At 34.1% G+C, this 19,602-nt stretch overlaps 1 protein-coding gene across 3 annotated transcripts in view; it reads right to left on the bottom strand.

Annotated features, from left to right (window-relative positions):
* Positions 1-19,602, bottom strand: part of SCLT1 (sodium channel and clathrin linker 1) — a 173,551-nt gene that overhangs the window by 67,188 nt on the left and 86,761 nt on the right. For 2 of the 3 annotated variants that reach the window (XM_026014287.2, XM_072755263.1), the window contains exons 13-14: positions 16,180-16,278; positions 7,462-7,533 (exon numbers count right to left, since the gene is read on the bottom strand). In XM_026014287.2, the coding sequence (XP_025870072.2) occupies positions 7,462-7,533; positions 16,180-16,278 (171 nt within the window). The remainder of the gene's footprint in view (positions 1-7,461; positions 7,534-16,179; positions 16,279-19,602) is intronic. The other variant, XM_026014288.2, reaches the window with a different exon arrangement.

Below are 19,602 nucleotides of genomic sequence, written 5' to 3'. Positions count from 1 at the left end.
CTACCTATCTCAGGAGTTCTAAGTAAACATGCTAAATAAATGGGTACAGAGGTTGAGGAATTTCAGAGAGAATAAATGAGACCCCTTTGTTATATTAGTTTTATTCATATAACCTTATTATATTTTAAAAAAAAGATTTTATTTATTTATTCAAGAGAGACAGAGAGAGAGGCAGAGACACAGGCAGAGGGAGAAGCAGGCTCCACGCAGAGAGCCTGATGTGGGACTCGATCCCGGGTCTCCAGGATCACGCCCTGAGCCAAAGGCAGATGCTCAACCACTGAGCCACCCAGGCATCCCTCTTATTATATATTTTAAAAGGGAATACAGAACTGGACAGTGACACAACACTCTGAGGATAATCTGTGGCCTAAAAGGCACACAGGTATATAAATTCAATTCAATTCAATTCAATTCAATTCAATTCAATTCAATTCAATTCTATTCTATTCTATTCTATTCTATTCTATTCTATTCATTTATGGCAAAACTTATAAAGAGCCAAGGGGCTGTCTTAGTTGGTGACTCTTGATTTCGGCTTAGGCCATGATCCTAGGGTTGTGGGATCAAGTCTCGTGCTGGGCTCTGCTCTGGGCATAAAGCCTGCTCAAGATTCTTGCTCCCCCCTCTGCCTTTCCCTGCCCATCTTCCCCTCTGCTCATATGTTCTCTCAAAAAAAAAAAGAGAAAAGAGTCAATGGACACAGTAAAAGTTTTATTAGCATGATCATAAACATTTTCTGCTCTAAAGGTTTTAATTAGTAAAACCGAGCAAGCATAGTAATCAATTGAAAAAATTTAGTATTTTGCAAATAAAGTAAAACTGAAAACCCTTATAATGATTGGTTCCTCATAGTTATTTGTTTTTAATCTATTTATTTATAAGAATGGGTGTGATTATTTTCTACTAATTGTAAACTATGCTTTGGATGAACCTCCTTATTGGCAGTATACTACTGATATTCAATTACCTTTAGCATGATTTTATTTTACAAAAGTATTGTAAATCAATGTTTTTAAATTTTAAAATAATCTTCTAAGTTGTGACCTCAATGAATTCTAATTATAATGAAGACCCTTATTAACCCTATATTACTAATCAGATGATTAACCTAAATTGATCATCCTTCATTAAGACAGAATTGTTAGTACACAAGAAATGAAACTTTAATGTTCCAAATATGTTTAATGTTCCATATATGTTCATACAGTAAGTTGCTACTATGTAAAAAGGTGGTTTTATGATGTGAAATTTGGGATTTCTCCTATGTTTGTAACTCATCTTGTGTGATTGTTAATAGACTATTTTAAGACAAGTTTTAGGTTAAACAGCAAAATAGAGAAGTTAGAGATTTCCACTATACTTCTTGCCCCCATATATGCAAAACCCTCCCCCATTTTCAACATTCCTCACTGCAGTGGTACATTTGTTAATACTGATGAACCTATACTGACACAACATTATCACTCAAAGTCTCTTGGTGTTGTGCAATTTATGGGTTTAGACAAATTTATAATGACATGTACTCACCATTATAGTACCATACAAAGTAGTTTCCATGTTCTAAAAATCCTCTATGCTTTCTCTATGCTTATTCATCCCTCTCTCCTCCTTAACCCCTGATAATGTCTTTTTACTGTCTCCATAGTTTTGGCTTTCTCAGAATGTCATAGAGTTGGAGTCAAACAATATGCAGCCTTTCCAGACTAGCTTCTTTCACTTAGTAATATGCATTTTAGTTTCCTACAATGTCTTTTCATGGCTTGATAGTTCACTTCTTTTTAGTGCTGAATAATACTCCATTGTCTAGATGTACCAGTTTATCTGTTCATCACCTAACTAACGGAGAGCTTGGTTGCTTCCAAGTTTTGGCAACTGTCAGGAAAGTTGCTATAAACATCCATGTTCAAGTTTTTGTGTGGATATAAGTTTTCAACTCCGTTGGATAAATACAGAAGAGTGCAATTGTTGGACCATATGGTAAGAATATGTTTAATTTTATAAGAGATTGGGATCCCTGGGTGGCTCAGTGGTTTGGCGCCTGCCTTTGGCCCAGGGCGCGATCCTGGAATCCCAGGATTGAGTCCTGCGTCAGGCTCCTGGTGTGGAGCCTGCTTCTCCATCCTCCTGTGTCTCTGCCTCTCTCTTTCTCTCTCTACATCTATCATGAATAAATAAATAAATAAATCTTTAAAAAAAATTTTATAAGAGATTGCTAAACTTTCTTCAAAAGTGGCTATACCATTTTGTATTCCCACCAGCAATGAATGAGAATTCCTGTGGCTCCACATCATTCCCAGAGTTTTGTCAGCATTCTGAATTTTATCAACTCTAATAGGTGTATCTGCTACATATTTGGTGTAATGAGTAGCAGCTCATTATTGTTTTAATTTGCATTTTCCTGGTGAAATATAATGTGTAACATCTTTTCATATGCTTATATGCCATCTGTATATCTTCTTTGGGGAGGTGTTTGTTAATATCTTTGGTCTACTTTATTTTATTATTTTATTTTTTGGTCCACTTTTTATTTGACTTTAGTATTGTTGACTTTTAAGAGTTCTTCGTATACTTTGGATAATAGTCCTTATCAGCTATGCCTTTTGCAAATATTTTCTCCCAGTCTATGGTTTGAATTTTCATTCTCTTGATAGTGTCTTTCATGAGAAATCTTTCATTTTAATGAAGTCCAACTTATCAACTGTTTCATGGGTTATGCCTTTGATGTTGTATCTAAAAATTCATTGCCAAACCCAAGACCATCCAGATTTTCTATTTATCTTCCAGGAATTTTATAGTTTTGTGTTTTACATTTAGGTCTGTGACCCATTTTGAATTAGCTTTTGTGGAAGATGTAACGTCTATGTCTAGATTCATTCTTTTACATGTAAGCATCTAATTATCCTAGTCCCATTTGTTAAAAAGACTATCTTTTTTCTCCATTGTATTGCCTTTGCATCTTTGTCAATGATCAGCTGACTGCATTTATGTGGGTCTATATCTTATTCCATTCTGTGTTCTGTATTTTATTCCACTGATCTATTTGTCTATTTTTTCACCAATATCACAGTAGCTTATTATAGCTTTATAGTAATTCTTGAAATCTGGTAGTGTCAGTCCTCTGGTTTTGTTCTTCTCCTTCAATATTGTATTGGCTATTCTAGGTCTTTTGTCTCTCCAAGCAAACTTTATTTTTTAAAAAATTATTGTTATTTTTGAATTTTTATTTAAATTCTAATTAGTAACATACAGTGCAATATTGGTTTCATGAGTAGAATTCAGTGATTCATCACTTACATGTTACAACACCCAGTGTCAACATAACAAGCACCTTCCTTAATACCCACCTCTCTTCAAAAACCCTCAGTTTGTTCTCAATTGTTAAGAGTGTCTCTTATGGTTTGTTTCCCCCTTTCTCTTCTTTCCTCTCTTCCCATATGTTCATCTGTTTTGTTTCTTAAATTCCAGATATGAGAGATTATATGGTATTTGTCTTTTTTTTAACTGACTTATTTTGCTTAGCATAATACACTCTAGCTTCATCTACATTGCTGCAAATTGTCAAGATTTCAAGATATATATATATATTTGAGCAATCTCCATAGTTTGGCTATTGTTTTTTTGGCTATTGTTGATAATGTTGCTACTGAAGTAGCACTGAAGTGCATGTACCCCTTTGAATCTTTATTTTTGTATCCTTTGGGTAAATACCTAGTAGTGCAACTGCTGGATCATAGTATAGTTACATTTTTAACTTTTGGAGGAACCTCCATACTGTTTTCCACAGTGGCTACACCAGTTTGCATTCCCACCAATACAAGAGGGTTCCCCTTTTTCTACATCCTCACAAATGCTTGTTTCTTGTGTTGTTAACTTTGGCCATTCTGACAGGCGTGAGGTGGTATCTCATTGTGGTTTTGATTTGTATTTCTCTGATAATGAGTGATGCTGAACATCTTTCATGTGTCTGTTAGCCATCTGGATGTCTTCTCTGGAGTCTGTATTCATGTCTTCTGCCCATTTCTCAACTGGATTATTTGTTTTTTGGGTGCTGAGTTGATAAATTCTTTATAGATTTTGAATACTAACCCTTTTCTTCAGATAAACTTTAGAATCAATTTGTCAATATCCACAAAATAACTTGCTGGGATTTTGACTGGGATTGCACTCAATCTATAGATCAGGCTGGGAAGAACTGACATTTTGACTTTAGTCTTCCTATCTGTGAACATGAGCTATCTATTTATTTACATCTCTGATATCTTTCATCAGAGTTTTCCTCATATAGATTTTGTTAGATGTATAATTAAGTAACTTTTTATATGCTAAGGTAAATGGTATTGTGTTTTAATTTAAAATTCCATTTGTTAATTGCTGGTATATGGGAAAACAGCTGACTTTTGTATATTAACCCTGTATCCTGCAATCTTGCTATGCTATAATTGCTTGTTACATGTTTTTTGTTTTTCAATTTGTTTTCTTTTTTTAAAAAAAGATTTTGTTTATTTATTCATGAGAGACACACACAGAGAGAGAGAGAGGCAGAGACACAGGCAGAGGGAGAAGCAGGCTCCATGTAGGGAGCCTGCCTGACGCAGGACTTGATCCTGGGTCTCCAGGATCATGCCCTGGGCTGAAGGCGGCACTAAACCACTGAGCCACCCAGGCTGCCCTCAACTTGTTTTCTACAAAGACAATCATTTCATCTGCTAACAAATTTCTTCCTTCCCAATCTGTACAACTTTTGTTTCTTTTTTCAGTCAAATTGCATTGGCTAGTACTTCCAGTATGATGTTGAAAAGCAGAGGTGAAAGGACACATTATTGCCTTGTTCCTGATCTTAGTTAGAAAGCTTTTGGTTTCACAGCAGTAGGCTTTTTGTAGATATTCCTTATCAAGCTCAGGAAGTTTCCCTCTGTTTCTAGGTTACTAACAGTTTTTTTTTTTTTTTTTTAAATCATGAATGGGGGTTGGATTTTGTCAAACACTTTTTCTGCAGTTACTGATATGATTCTCATATTTTTATGTAGATATTAATAACAGAGTTAGATCACACTTCTGAATCTGGTGAATGACATATAAAGAAAAGTATGTGATAAATACACTATGCATCTCTCCCCATCCAACCCATTTCACTCCTAAATGATGACTGAAAGAATATTTGGTTAACCTCAAATAACAAAGTTAAAAAAGACATAGAAGTTTATACCTTTATAAAGACATATATGAATTCTATTAAAAATTCACTGTAATATAAAAGTAAACACTTAAAATTACTATTAAAAAGCTTTCATGGTATCTGCTATTAATCACCATCAATATTCCTACCTTTTGGGTAAGATATGACCAATGATACTAGATATTTTTTGAAGTACTCATGGAGTATTTTCAAAATCATACCTTATAGTGTACCATAAAGAAAATCATAACAAATATCAAGAATCATTATCAATAGCTTATAATCTGTGGCCTCTATTTAACTGGATTAGGAATAATAAAAAGACATCTAAATATCTAAAGATGTGGAAATTCAAAATTAAAAAAAAATTTTTAAAAGAAATCATAGAAGATCATAATGAACTTTTCCTATTTTCCTTATATAAAATTTGGGCATTATTATAACCAATTTTGTTACTCATTTACTGTAGGTGAACAGCAACCTCTGCTAATTGGCGGATTTAAAAGCTTGAGTATTCTTAAGAGAAATTGTATCCTGTAGGAGAAAGCAAAAGCGGTGCTGCTCTCCAAAGGGACATGTGGCTAGACTGGCATTGGCCTTTTCTTGAATCTATCAAAAAATCTGCATACTAACTTAAAAGACAAGTTTTTCTCCTTCCTACAAGCATAACTTAGTTTTGGGTTAGCTAAAGGATTAAACTTCTTTCTTTGACTTCATCTTTATGGTATAGGTGGTAACTGATACTTAAGAATATAAATCAATAGCTGACATAATAACATGTCTCAAACATAGTCGTAAATTTGAGTTACCCGAGAAAATCTGCTTTTTAAAGTAGTTGAACATGTCTTCCTTCATACAGATTTCTCAATGCCTAATGTTTAAAACATTTCAATTAATCAGTAGTTTTTCCCATGGAATCAACATCAGAGAATATTTAATATCTTTAGAAAAATCTACTTAGTTATGGATTATAATTGTTTTACTATAAATCGTAAGAAATACTTTTTGCAATAAACTAAAATATAGTTTTTTGCTCTAAAATGAGTTCATAAAGCTCTGGTTGTGGTTATTAAGAGTTATTATTTTAAAAATCTTTGCAGATATTATCCAATACACATTTCTTTGGGAAAAGAGAAAGAAATAATGTTCTTGTCCTTCCAGAGTTTACAAGCCGTTAAATGATTCTGGACTGGGGTGGACCTTCTTTTCTAAGCTGTGAATCTGCTGATAGCTAAATCAGTCCATGTAAGAGAACAAGCAAAATAGCAAAGTGATAGATATGACTAATTGGCCACACAGCATCCCATTAATTTTACTTAATATTCCTCCATCCTTAAAACAGATGATATTAGACAAAAAGTAACATTGTTTCTTGTTCTATTACTCTGAAGATCTATACACAAAGAAAAATCTCATCATGTATACTACAAAGTTTGTAGAATACAAACTTTCCTCTTTCAGAGTTGTTTAAATAGTAGTCAATAAATATTAAAAAAAACATACTGTGAAAACACTGTGCTAGGCAATGGGGAAAATAAAAGGAGGCATAAAACTCTTGTACTTTGAGGTACAATCTGGTTGGAAAGAAGATTTTCATGAACAAGAGAGGAAAGGGAGAGAAGGAGACAGGAGAAAGAGAGAACTAACAGTGTAACATATTTATTACAAGACAATTCATTGCTGAATTTTGTAGTCAGATTAAAAGCGACATAGAGATTCAGAAAATATTAGAGTTTGTGAAGTTGAGAATATCTTTCCAATCTCTGAAAATTCTGGTACTTTTATTCCCCTGGTTATTAAAGGTTATTAAATTCCATTTCATCAAATAGAGTTGTTAAATACCTCTAGTCACATAAGTACTCTTCTCCTTTCTCTTTGCCTATTTATCCTTCAGTATTCATTTCTTTTGGGAAGCTTGTCTTTCTTCTTTCCCACTGTAATATATATTTTCTCTTTCTCCCTCGTCTCCCAGATGAACCTAGCATACGGTAGCAGCTGCAGAAAGGTGCTTAATAGCACTCTGGGCATTTTTTGTCAAAAAAGGTAATTGTAGTAAAATCTGATAAATGCCATCCATCTTTCCTGCTGGATTAAGTTCCAAGATTGCAGGTAACATGTTTATTTTGATTTTTACTCTTCTCCAAGCATCTAGCATAGTTCCTGGCTTAACAAGTATCTTCTGAATGAGCAAGAATGCACATTATAAGATACGTCAAAACATATCCTGGCCTTTAAAATAAGCAATATTCAGAGAAAAATATAAATATAGTCTTCTAACATACCATTTGAAGGGCTGAAAGTTCTTCTGTTAGTCGAGAAATCTGTACACTATACTGTTTTCTTGTGTTTGCAACCTGTAAATTAAGAAATTTATAAACTGTTTAGGTTCTCAAAAAATGATTAATACCCAATAAAGATACATAGAATAGTAAGCTTGATTTTAGGTCATAAAAAATAAATAAGCACATGGTATATTAAAGAGTCAAGACTTTATTATGATAGGAGTAGAAGAGTGAATTTCTATTAAAATTTACCATAGTAGAAGTGAAAACTGCAAAATTTAAAAATATTTACTTACTAATCCCCTTAAAAATAATAACTAAGGCATTACAAGTTAACATAAATAACATTTTTTATGAAAAATAAGTGCATTTTCCAAAATTGAAAATTTTTTAGAAGAATGGTATTATTTTACATTTTTGCAAATTTCCTTAATGTCTGGCTCAATAGAAGACAGCTAGGTTCTCATATCTATATCTGTGTTCAACCTGTGCTGATCATCAGTCTTTGGAAAACAATGTACCTCATGAGAGAATAAGTATGAAAAAAGCAAACAGTAAACCATAAGTAGAAAGTTAGGTTAGACCTTGCAGACTCTCTGAACACTTTGAGAACTCCTGCCACAGAGCAAGTCAAATGAAAAACCGAATTACACACTAAAAAATTAATTAGTAACTTTTAAGGCACTTTTGTCTTATAAACAGAAGAATATTCTTTATGTTGCATATATCACAGTATTAGGTAAATTATTTTGTGAGGAGAATTATTTGAATTAACACTTAAATTGCTTCAGAAACAGTATAATTTATATATATAGAACATTTTGAAGAATTATATCTCATTGAGATGGCTCCGTTGATAATATATTTTTCTAATAACTACTCATGCTTTTTAAAAAGACCACAAGGAATACTGATACTATATCACCAGTAAACATTTATGATCTAAAGATTTTTGGAAATTTTCTAAGATCCTATAAAATAGATTATTTCTAAAATATGAGGTAAGCCTTCTACAGAACATTTACAACATTGACACATACTTTATTTGGTTAATTAATATGAGTTATGTTTCTGAAGACTGGACAAACATATATGAGTCCCTTTGAGCTCTATTTTAGATTTTAAATTGATGCAAACTTTCCTATGAATAATTATATAATTATATCCATCCTCTTTATGGGTCAGTGATAACCACAGCATTTACTGAGGTCTGATATGTGAAGAACTGTTCAGAGTGCTGTGTTATTATCTCATTAAATCCCACCAACAATCTGATTAAGTAGTTATCACCCTCAATATAGAAGAGGGATATTAAGGTATAGGGATAGTTAAGTCATGAAGGTTTTCAGAATATAACAACTTTAGTCTCTATGAGTGCATTCATGTCTTTCCATCTGCTTCTCATACAATGTTTTAAGAGTTCTTTTAGTGTCTAGAAATGCAGCTAGCATGAAGGTTTATGACTATACTAGTAAATATATTTTGAAATATTTTTATAATAATGCTGATAAATTCAGTGAATTAAACTGTTCGTATTTCTTAAAAAGACAGTGTAGGACTACTGAGACTGATGGTATATCATCAGTAAAATCTTATGCTGCAAAGATCATAGAAAATTTTTTGAGGTTAGTATCTGATAAAACACAATGTAAACCTTGTTATGTGAGCAAATACACATATTTGAGAGGCAATTTAAAGTAGTTGGGGTTCAGAAGTCTGTATAGAAACTAAAATCCCCTCTCTTATCCTAACCTCACGTTTTTTTTGTAAACATTTTCTTTTACAATGTATGGATAGTAAGGATATTTGTAAATCAAACAGTAAGGTAAATTAACAAGAGATAGAAACAGAAAAGGCCAATAATGTCACAAATATTGCCTAACTGGATGAATATAATTTTGATCACCAAATTTAAGCCATGATTTGAAATAAAAAGAAAATCAAAGTCAAAAGAAAATAACATTACTTTCACAAATTAAGTTTTACTTGTTTTATAGAGATCTGAGAAATAGCTATTTCCGTATTTTAAAGAAATAAGCTACTGCCATATTTTGTTCAGTTTTATGGCCAGAACATATGTGCTGATTTATTCATTATATTTACTTTGTTAATAAAAAAATACTTAAAGTCATTAGAAATAAGTAATCCTCACTCTAACAGGTTAATTCTACATATTTGGAGGACATGTCAAATTATAATAAATGGGGCAATTATCACCAAAACAGCTGAAAAATTTCAAACAAAAACATTAAAAAATATATTATAAAAATATAAATGGATATAAGGATATACTATATGCTCTATAAAATACTATATAGTTCAATTATATAGTTTATGAAAATAATACTTACTCTTTGAAATTCTACACACTGAGAACTGTAATACGCAGAAAGAGAAAAGTGCCTCATTATTCTTCTAGGCTTAGCACTGTTCAAAGGCTGATATATCTATCTCCAGAATTTTTTGCTTCACAGATAGTTACACCAATCATTAATAATTTGCAATTAAATGAAAACTCAGAAGGACAATGCTAAAAATAGCACTTATCTCTGGGTAGTGGAATTTTAAGTGATTTGTAAGTTATTCGTATTTTGGGTATTGAGTTTGATAAGTTCTTTATAGATTTTGGATACTATCCCTTTATCTGATAAGTCATTTGCAAATATCTTCTCCCATTCCATAGATGGCCTTTTAGTTTTGTTGCTTCCTTTGGTGTGCAAAAAACGTTTTATTCTGATAAAGTCCCAATAGTTCATTTTTGCTTTTGTTTCCCTTGACTTTGGAGATGTGTCTAGAAGTTGCTGAAGCCAACGTCAGAGAGGTTGCTGCTTGTGTTCTCCTCTAGGATTTTAATGGATTCCTGTTTCACATTTCGGTCTTTCAGTCATTTTGAGCTTACTTTTGTGTATGGTGCAAGAAAGTGGTCCAGTGTTATTCTTCCACATGTGGCTGTTCAATTTTCCCAATACCATTTGTTGAAGAGACTCTCTTTTTTCCATTGGATATTCTTTCCTGCTTTGTCAAAGATTAGTTGGCCTTGAAGTTGAGGGTCCATTTCTGGACTTTCCATTCTGTTCCACTGATCTATGTTGTCTGTTTTTGTGTTGCTACCATATTGCCTTCATGATCATAGTTTTGTAATACAGCTTGAAGTCTGAAATTGTGACACCTCTAGTTTTGGTTTTCTCTTCCTTCTCCTTCTCCTCCTCCTTCTTCTTTTTTGGTTTTCTTTTTTCCTGTTAAGAACAATATTGGCTGTCGGTCTTTTGTATATGGCTCATATGATATTGAGGTATGTTCTCTGTAGTCCTACTTGGCAGAGAGTTTTTATTTTTTTATCAAGAAAGGATGTTGTATTTTGTCAAATGCTTTTTCTGCATCAATTTGTAGGATCATATCATTCTTGTCTTTTAATTAATGTGGTCTTATCACATTGATTTGCAAATGTTCAACCATCCCTAAATCCCAGGAATAAATCCTACTTGGTTGTGGTGAATAATCCTTTTTAATGTACTGATGGATCCTACTGGCTAGTATCTTGGTGAGTATTTTGACATCCATGTTCATCTCAGGAATCTTGGTCTATAATTCTCCCTTTTGATGGGGTTTTTGTCTGGTTTTGGGATCAAGATAATGTTGGCCTCAAAGAATGAGTTTGGAAAATTTCCTTCCATTTCTGTTTTTTGAAACAGCTTCAGAAGAATAGGTATTAATCTTTAAACGTTTGGTAGAATTATCTTGGGAAGCTATCTGGCCCTGGACTCTTGTTTGTTGGGAGATTTTTTTTTGTTGTTGAGAGATTTTTGATTACTGCTTCAATTTCCTTGCTGGTTATGGGTCTCTTCAGATTTTCTATTTCTTCCTGTTTCAGTTTCGGTAGTTTATTAATTTCAAATGCATCCATTTCTTCCAGATTGCCTAATTTGTTGGCATATAATTGCTCATAATACTTTGTATTCTTTGGTGTTGGTTGTGATCTTTTTCATTCATGATTTTACTGATTTGGGTCCTTTCTCTTTTCTTTTTTAAAGTCTGGCTAGGGGTTTATCAATCTTATTAATTCTTTCAAAGAACCAGCTCCTAGTTTTGTTGATCTGTTCTACTGTTCTTCTGGTTTCTATTTCATTGATTTCTGCTCTAATCTTTATTATTTCTCTTCTCCTGTTGGACTTAGGCTTTATTTGCCGTACTTTTTCCAACTCCTTTAGGTGTAAGGTTAGGTTGTATATTTGAGATTTTTCTTGTTTCTTGGCCTGTATTGCTATATACTTTCCTTTTAGGACCACCTTTGCTGCATCCCAAAGGTTTTGGACTGCTGTGTTTTCATTTTCATTTGCTTCCATGTATTTTATAACTGTTCTTTAATTTCCTGGTTGACTAATTTATTCTTTAGTAGAATGTTCCTTAGCCTCCATGTATTTGTGGTCCTTCCAAATTTTTTCTTGTGACTGACTTTAAGTTTTATAGAATTGTGGTCTGAAAATACACATGGTATGATCCCAGTCTTTTCATAATGGTTGAGATCTGATTTGTGACTCAGTATGTGATCTATTACAGAGAATGTTCCATATGCAATTGAGAAGAATATGTATTCTGCTGTTTTAGGATAAAATGCTCTGAATGTATCTGTTAAGTCCATCTGGTCCAGTATGTCATTCGGAGCCTTTGTTTCCTTGTTACATTGTTGATTGATTACATTGCTGTAAGTGCGGTGTTAAAGTCCCCTACTACTATTGTGTTATTATCAATGAGTTTTAATTTTGTTATTAATTGGTTTATATATATTTGACTGCCTCCAAGTTAGGAACATAAATATTTATAATTAGATCTTTTGGTTGGAAAGACCGTTTTATTATGATATAGTGTCCTTCATTTCTTATTACAGTCTTTGGTTTAAAATCTAATTTGCCTGATATAAGGATGGCTACTCCAGCTTTCTTTTGATGTTCATTAGTATGAAAAACTGTTCTCCACCCCCTCACTTTGAATCTGGAAGTGTCTGGGTCTAATATGAATCTCTTGTAAGCAGCATATTGATGGGTCTGGGGTTTTTAATCCATTCTGATACCCTCCATGTTTTGACTGGAGCATTTAGTCCATTTATATTCAGAGCAATTATTGAAAGATATTAATTTAGTGCCACTGTACTACTTATAAAGTTGCTATTCCTGTAGATTGCCTCTGTTCCTTTCTGGTCTTTGTTATTTTTGGGCTTTCTATCCACTCAAAGGATCTCTTTTAATATTTCTTGCCGGGCTGGTTTAGTGTTCACAAATTCCTTTAGTTTTTGTTTGTCCTGGAAACTCTTTATCTCTCCCTCTGTTTTGAATGACAGCCTTGCTGGAAAAGGTATTCTTGGCTCAATATTTTTCTCATTTAGCAGGCTGAATATATGTCAGTCCTTTCTGGCCTGCCAGGTCTTTGTGGACAGGTATCCTGCCAGCGTTCTGTGTCTACCCTTGTAGGTTAAGAACCTCTTCTCCTGAACTGCTTTCAGGATTTTCTCTTTACCTTTGAAATTCCAAGCTTTGCTAGAATATGTTGAGGTGTTGACTGATTCTCAGGTGGACTTGCCCTATTGCAAATGTGCCGCTCATGCACAGAGGCAGGGCTCAGTGTAAGCAGCTCCAGATTCTACTGCGTGGTGCTATTTTGCTCTTTGAAGGCTTTCAGCACCAGTAGGCAGGATGACCACTCTGCTCTCTACCTTGTAGGAGTTGTAGGAATGAAAACTCTACTACTTAGTTGCTTAGGAGTAAAGCAAGCACATTAGCTTTACTTTTTTAAGTGATGAGACTTTTAAAAACAAATTTACTTCAGTCTACCTAGGAGAGAAATAATACTGCCCATGGAAAAATACAGGTAAGAAAAGAGTTAATATCTTTATTTTATCCAGTGATATAATACACAGTCTATCCAACTATCTTATAGGAGCTCATTTTATTATTTATTTATTTATTTATTTATTTATTTATTTATTTATTTATGAGAGAGAGAGAGAGAGAGAGAGAGAGAGAGGGGCAGAGACACAGGCCGAGGGACAAGCAGGCTCCACACTGGGAGCCCGACGTGGGACTCAATCCCAGGACCCCAGGATCGTGCCCTGGGCCAAAGGCAGGCGCTAAACCCCTGAGCCACCCAGGGATACCCCTAGGAGCTCATTTTATTTTATTTTATTTTATTTTATTTTATTTTATTTTTTTAAAAGATTTTACTTATTTATTCATGAGAGACACACTGAGAGAGAGAGAGAGAGAGAGAGAGAGAGAGGCGGAGACACAGGCAGAGGGAGAAGCAGGCTCCATGCAGGGAGCCCGACATGGGACTCGATCCCGGGTCTCCAGGATCACACCCTGGGCTGCAGGAGGCGCTAAACTGCTGCGCCACTGGGGCTTCCCTAGGAGCTCATTTTAAAGGAAAGGATTATTAGTTTTCAATCCTTTATGTTAACTGTTTCAGAGATAATCTTTATGAATACATAGGAAAGCATTTTAATGTAAATCTTACAGTAAAAATGAAAACCACAGTTTTGCTAATTCATGTGTTTGACAAAAATATCAAAAAAGAATTATAACCAGTCTCTTGGAAAAGTGGCTGATTCCATATCTGAGGCAGAGAGAGGAACATTATTTATGCAAAAACGGTACAGAGACAATATAAGAAGAAAAAAAATATGGTGATGTAGTATAACAAAAAAATAAAGACCAATGAAACCACTGTGATATTAAAAAAAAGAGGGGAAGGGATGTCTGGGTGGCTCAGTGGTTGAGTGTCTGCCTTCAGCTCAGAGCGTGATCCCGGGATCCAGGACTGAATCCCGCATTGGGCTTCCTGGGAGGGGCCTGCTTCTCCCTTTGCCTATGTCTCTGCCTCTCTCTGGTATCTCTCATGAATAAATAAAATCTTTTTTAAAAATGAGGAGAAAACTCTTCTTTATTGAAAAATGGCAGCTGAAAAATGTATAAGAATGATAGAACATAATCATTTGTAATCATTCCTTATAATATTTATTTCAAGCAAAGATTATCAATGGATGCTTAGATCACTGGATGAAATTTTTGGTAGAAAGTATACCTGTGTGGTCTTCAAGTATTTTCCCCAATTATTTATAAAGTATACAAATGAAGAGTTCTGGTCGTACCACCTTAACCATGTGGTCAAGCTTAGCTTCAACTAATGCACAATCTGATATTATAGCTTCCTGATGTGATCAGTTGGGAGATATACATATCACTCTGTTAGAAACAACCTAAATCTAATCAAAAAGAAATGGTCACATAAATCCAGATGTGGAATACTCTGGATTCTACAAAGGATTCTTTGTTATGCAGAGAGGAAGGCAGAGGACTGGGTTAAGTTGAGGGAGACTACAAAGACATACCAGTTAAATGCAATGATAGATAAATTTGGATTGGATCCTGGATTTAAAAAACCAAAAAGTACTAGGATATTTTAGGGAAATTTGAGGGAAATTTGAGTGTAGATTAAAATAATGTTGATTTTTTTTTTTCTTTAAGGTATGGTAATAATGATGTGGTAGTGTAGTAAAACATCCTTTCTTGGGGAAAAATATGCCAAAATACTTAGTAGTGAAGTGTCATAATGCCTGTAGTTGATGTCTAAATGTTTGGCACAAGAGCATGTATGTATATAAAGGGTGTGGCAAGACATTAAGAGTTATTTGGGTAAGGAGTAAGTGTTCACTGTATAGCATTTAGCCTTTTTATGGGTTACAAATACAAATACAAAATAACCTTTTTCATGGGTTATAAATACAAAATTAATGGCAAACAATTTCTCAAGGTGATTGAGAAGAGGCTCAAAAATCAAGAGATTTGTATTTACATCTAGTTCTGCTACTTCCTAAAGGTAGAAACCTAATAAAAGCAAGTTACTTTTCAGTTTTTTTAATCATTAAAATGGGTTTGGCTTTTCTCCCCTTCACAATTCACTTTATAGTTTCAAACTTTACCACACCACTTATGTATTGATTCATTTCCATACCAGAAAAGGCAAAGAGATGTTTTGTCTTTTTATATGAAAGTAAACTTACATGTCCCAGTTTTAATTTGCATAAGCCTCAAAATTCAAAACAAGAAACAACTCAATACTTTAAAACCAAAATATCAGATTTAGTCTTGATAAGAGAATTGAAAATAACAACAAAATTTAAAAATCGTGTAAGTTCCAGTATGATATGATCAAAATAAAGCTGAACTCAGTATAGCGGGAGAAGGTATGGGTCTAAATTCTGGCTTTAATTAGTATGTAACTTTGAATGAGTCAACAATATCATGGTTTAAGTTCCTTTACTGATAAAAAAAAGAGGTCAAACCAGATTTCTACAGTCCTAAGCTGCTCTAAGATTCTGCAAGCAACAGTAGGTTTTCTTCTCTTACTTCCTGCATATTCTAGGTTTATTTTGAGGCTTCTTTTTAGTTTTATACTTCAGGTGTGTTAATCTTCATTATATTTCTAGCCTAAACCCCTCTCCACCTCCCCAACTTGCTCTATCCCCACCTTAACCCTACTCTACTCAAATGGTAGGGCTACTATCCTAAGATGATTTGTACTTGAAATTTAGCACAATTGGTTCAACTAGCTGATGGTTAATTAGCTAGGTCCATTAGGCAAAAACTTAGGTAGCATTTAGTCTTAGGTTATGAAATTTGTAAACTTTTGAATTTTAAATAATCTTAAAGTTTAAAGACTCCTTACTTCCTTCCTGGTTCTCATGGCAGCATCTTGCACAAGCCGAGAGACAGTTTCTTTCATTTTCTCTAGATCTTCTTCTTTTTGCTTCTCCTGAAGGAGAGCCTTCAGAAAAATAATCATTTGATGTTATTATAAATCACATAATTATTAATAAAGATAATAAATGATTTAAAACATATCCACTAATTGCTTTGTTGAAAGCAAACATCTTATTCTAAACTTCTGGGACATCTCCACCTGGAATCTTGCCTAAGTTATTTTCCCTAATCTTTTCACCTAATCTCGTCCTAAAAATTTATTAGTTTCCTCTGGTATTTATTTCGGCCAGGGCCATCACTCTTCTAACCTGTGCAACTAGAAATCTTAAGAGTTATTTTGCAATTTTCCTTTTCTCCTTATACAAAATAAGCCATCAAGCCCAGGTAATAAAGTCTTGGGAAAAATCTCTTGGAATTCCCTTTCTTTCAATTATTAGATATTATTCAAATTAACATCCCTTGTCACCTAACTCCTCAATGTTTCTATTTATCCAATCATTTTCATCTCCCAACTAAAAAATACTCTCAATAATCCTAGTTCTGTTGTCAGTGACACCCCATTTCTCTGCTTCCCTCTGGAGCAAAACTCCTCTAAAGTCTGTGCCTGCTCCTCGCCAATACTTTCTCTTACACCAACTCCAATCAGGCTTTCACCATCCATAGTCTCCACTGATAATCCATGAGTCAATTTTGCATATCTTATTTAATCTGTCAGCTGCACTTGAGATAACAGATTACTCTCTTTGTTTTACATTCCTTATTTGGCTTTTAGCATACCACAGTATTATATTAGCTTTCCTCCTAACTCCCTGATCATTTCTTTTTTAGTCTACACTGTTACTTCCTCTTCTCCTGAACCTCTTTAAAAATTGCACTACCTGGGGCACCTGGGTGGCTCAGTTGGTTAAGTGTCTACCTTTAGTTCAGGTCACCAACCCGAGGTCCTGGGATTAAGAACCATATCAAGCTCCCTGCTCAGTGGGGAGTCTGCTTCTCACTCTTCCTCTCCTCCTCTCCTCTTCCCCTCCTTCTGTTCTGTGTCTATCTCAAATAAATAAATAAAATCTTAAAAAAAAACCCTGCAGGGACGCCTGGGTGGCTCAGTGGTTGAGTGTCTGCCTTCGGCTCAAGGCATGATCCTGGAGTCTCAGGATCGAGTCCCACATTGGGCTCCTTGCATGGATCCTGCTTCTCCCTCTGCCTGTGTCTCTGCCTCTCTCTCTCTCTCTCTGTGCCTCTCATGAATAAATAAATAAAATCTAAAAAAAAAATTAAAATTAAAAAAAAATTAAAACAAACTGCATTACCCATCAGAGGGGAGGTGGGTGGGTGGGGGATGGGTGAAACAGGTGATGGGGATTAAGAAGTGCACTTGATGTGATGGCACTGGAGATGTACAGAATTGCTGAATCACTATATTGCACACCTGAAACGAATATAATACTGTATGTTAACTATACTGGAATTAGAATAAAAACTGAATTAAAAAAATTGTACTACCCAATACTTAAGTCCTTAGAGCTTTATTTCCATCTGTCCCTTGATGGTTTATCCATTCTCATGGTTTTAAATATTATTTATAGGCTGACAACTCTCAAATTTACATCTCTAGACCAAATATCTTTCTGAGGCTGGAACTGCTCCAATTTTAAGGCTGAATGAATTTCTCTTTTTTTTTAATCATCATATGATAAGTGGCCCCATGTTCTTATCCCACTACCTTCCAAAGATACCATACACATCCCCATCTAGTTTTTTTAAAAAATTGCCTAACAAATTTCCTCCTGCTTAAATAGGTAAGCTAGTGAGAAGTAACAGCTGTTTTTTTATTCAAGTAGAATTAACAATAGGTTGTTATATTAGCTTCAGATGTATAATATAATGATTCAACAGGTTTTTTTGTAATTATTATTTTTTTAAGTAGGCTCTATGCCCAACATGGGGCTTCAACTCATGACCCTAAGATCAAGAGTTGCATGCTCTACTAAATGAGCAAGCTAGGTGCCCTTGATTCAACAGTTCTATACACTACTCGGAGCTCATTATAAGTGTACTCTTAATTGCCTCACCTATTTCACCTATCTCCCTATCCAACTGCCCTCCCTCAACCACCAGTTTGTTCTCCATATTTAAGAGTCTGTTTCTTTTTTGGTTCATTTGTTTTGTTTTTTAAATTCCACATTAGTGAAATCATATGGTATTTGTCTTTCTCTGACTTATTTCACTTAGTATTATACACTCTAGGTCCATTCATGTTGTCGCAAATGGCAAGATGTCATTATTTTTACAACTGAGTAATGAATGTTCCACTTTATAAATACATCATACTTTTATCCATTCATACAAGGATGGGCACTGGGCTATTTCCAAATCCCAGCTATTGTAAATACGCAGTAACAAGCTGCTTTGATGTAACAACATTGTGGGGGAGAATGGGACAATGAGGAAATAGGGAAGCATAATAAAAGAACTGTAATAGGCTGTGTTTCATGTCTGTTTGTATAATCTGTAGAGAGAATCCTTGACTTTTTGGAATAAGCAACTGAAGGTGGGACTCCTTTAACAATTAAACAATGGGTCAGGAGGGAGCTTAACACTGTAGCCATAAACAGCCTTGTTAAGGGTTTGTTGACTTCTGACCTGAGTGAGAAGATTTAAGGGATAGACAATGAGTACTGTTCCTTCTCTGTCCATTGTGCTTTACACAAAATGTTCATATTTAGTAACCTAATGTTAACAAATGCTCATATGACTAGGCTCCAGAGGGGAAAGATAAACAATTTTGTCCTGCTCTGAACTGTTCTAGCTAACTTAGAATTTAGAGCAATTCCCAAGGATGTTATGTTTATGCTGTGCCTTTCAACCATTTTGAGACAGTATTCAAATCGCAGATGGAATTATTAGCGGAAAGGCATGATAAGCACCTTTGTATTCTTACAGTTTAAGATTTGGAATATTATTTTTTATTAGCTTCTTAATATGTGACTTATATAGTTTGTTTCATTTTTAATAGCCCTCTTGGAAAACCCGCTATTATATAAAAAAGGAAACAAAGTATTTCCTTTGTACTCTTCATGTTTCTCAGTAATTATGCATGTTAGGTATTCAATAAATATTGGTTAAATGAAGTAATGATTTAATATCTCTACAAAAAGGAGGCAACAACATTAACAACAAATCTAGCCACCTGGTGACTTCTGTGGACTATATACATACCATTTATAGGGAAGTGATAAAAGAAAAAACTAAAATGTGATAGAAATCACAATTATTAAAGGGTTAAAAAAAAGTGACAAGAAGGTTCCAGTTAATAAATCTTTACAGCTAAATTTAATTCCTGTCAATTAAGCTTCTGCTCTATTAGAGTAATTATGTAGGTGATGAAGGG

The sequence above is a fragment of the Vulpes vulpes genome, chromosome 4, assembly GCF_048418805.1.
Source record: "Vulpes vulpes isolate BD-2025 chromosome 4, VulVul3, whole genome shotgun sequence".
Lineage (NCBI taxonomy): Eukaryota > Metazoa > Chordata > Mammalia > Carnivora > Canidae > Vulpes > Vulpes vulpes.
This window is presented reverse-complemented; position numbering and strand designations above follow the sequence as displayed.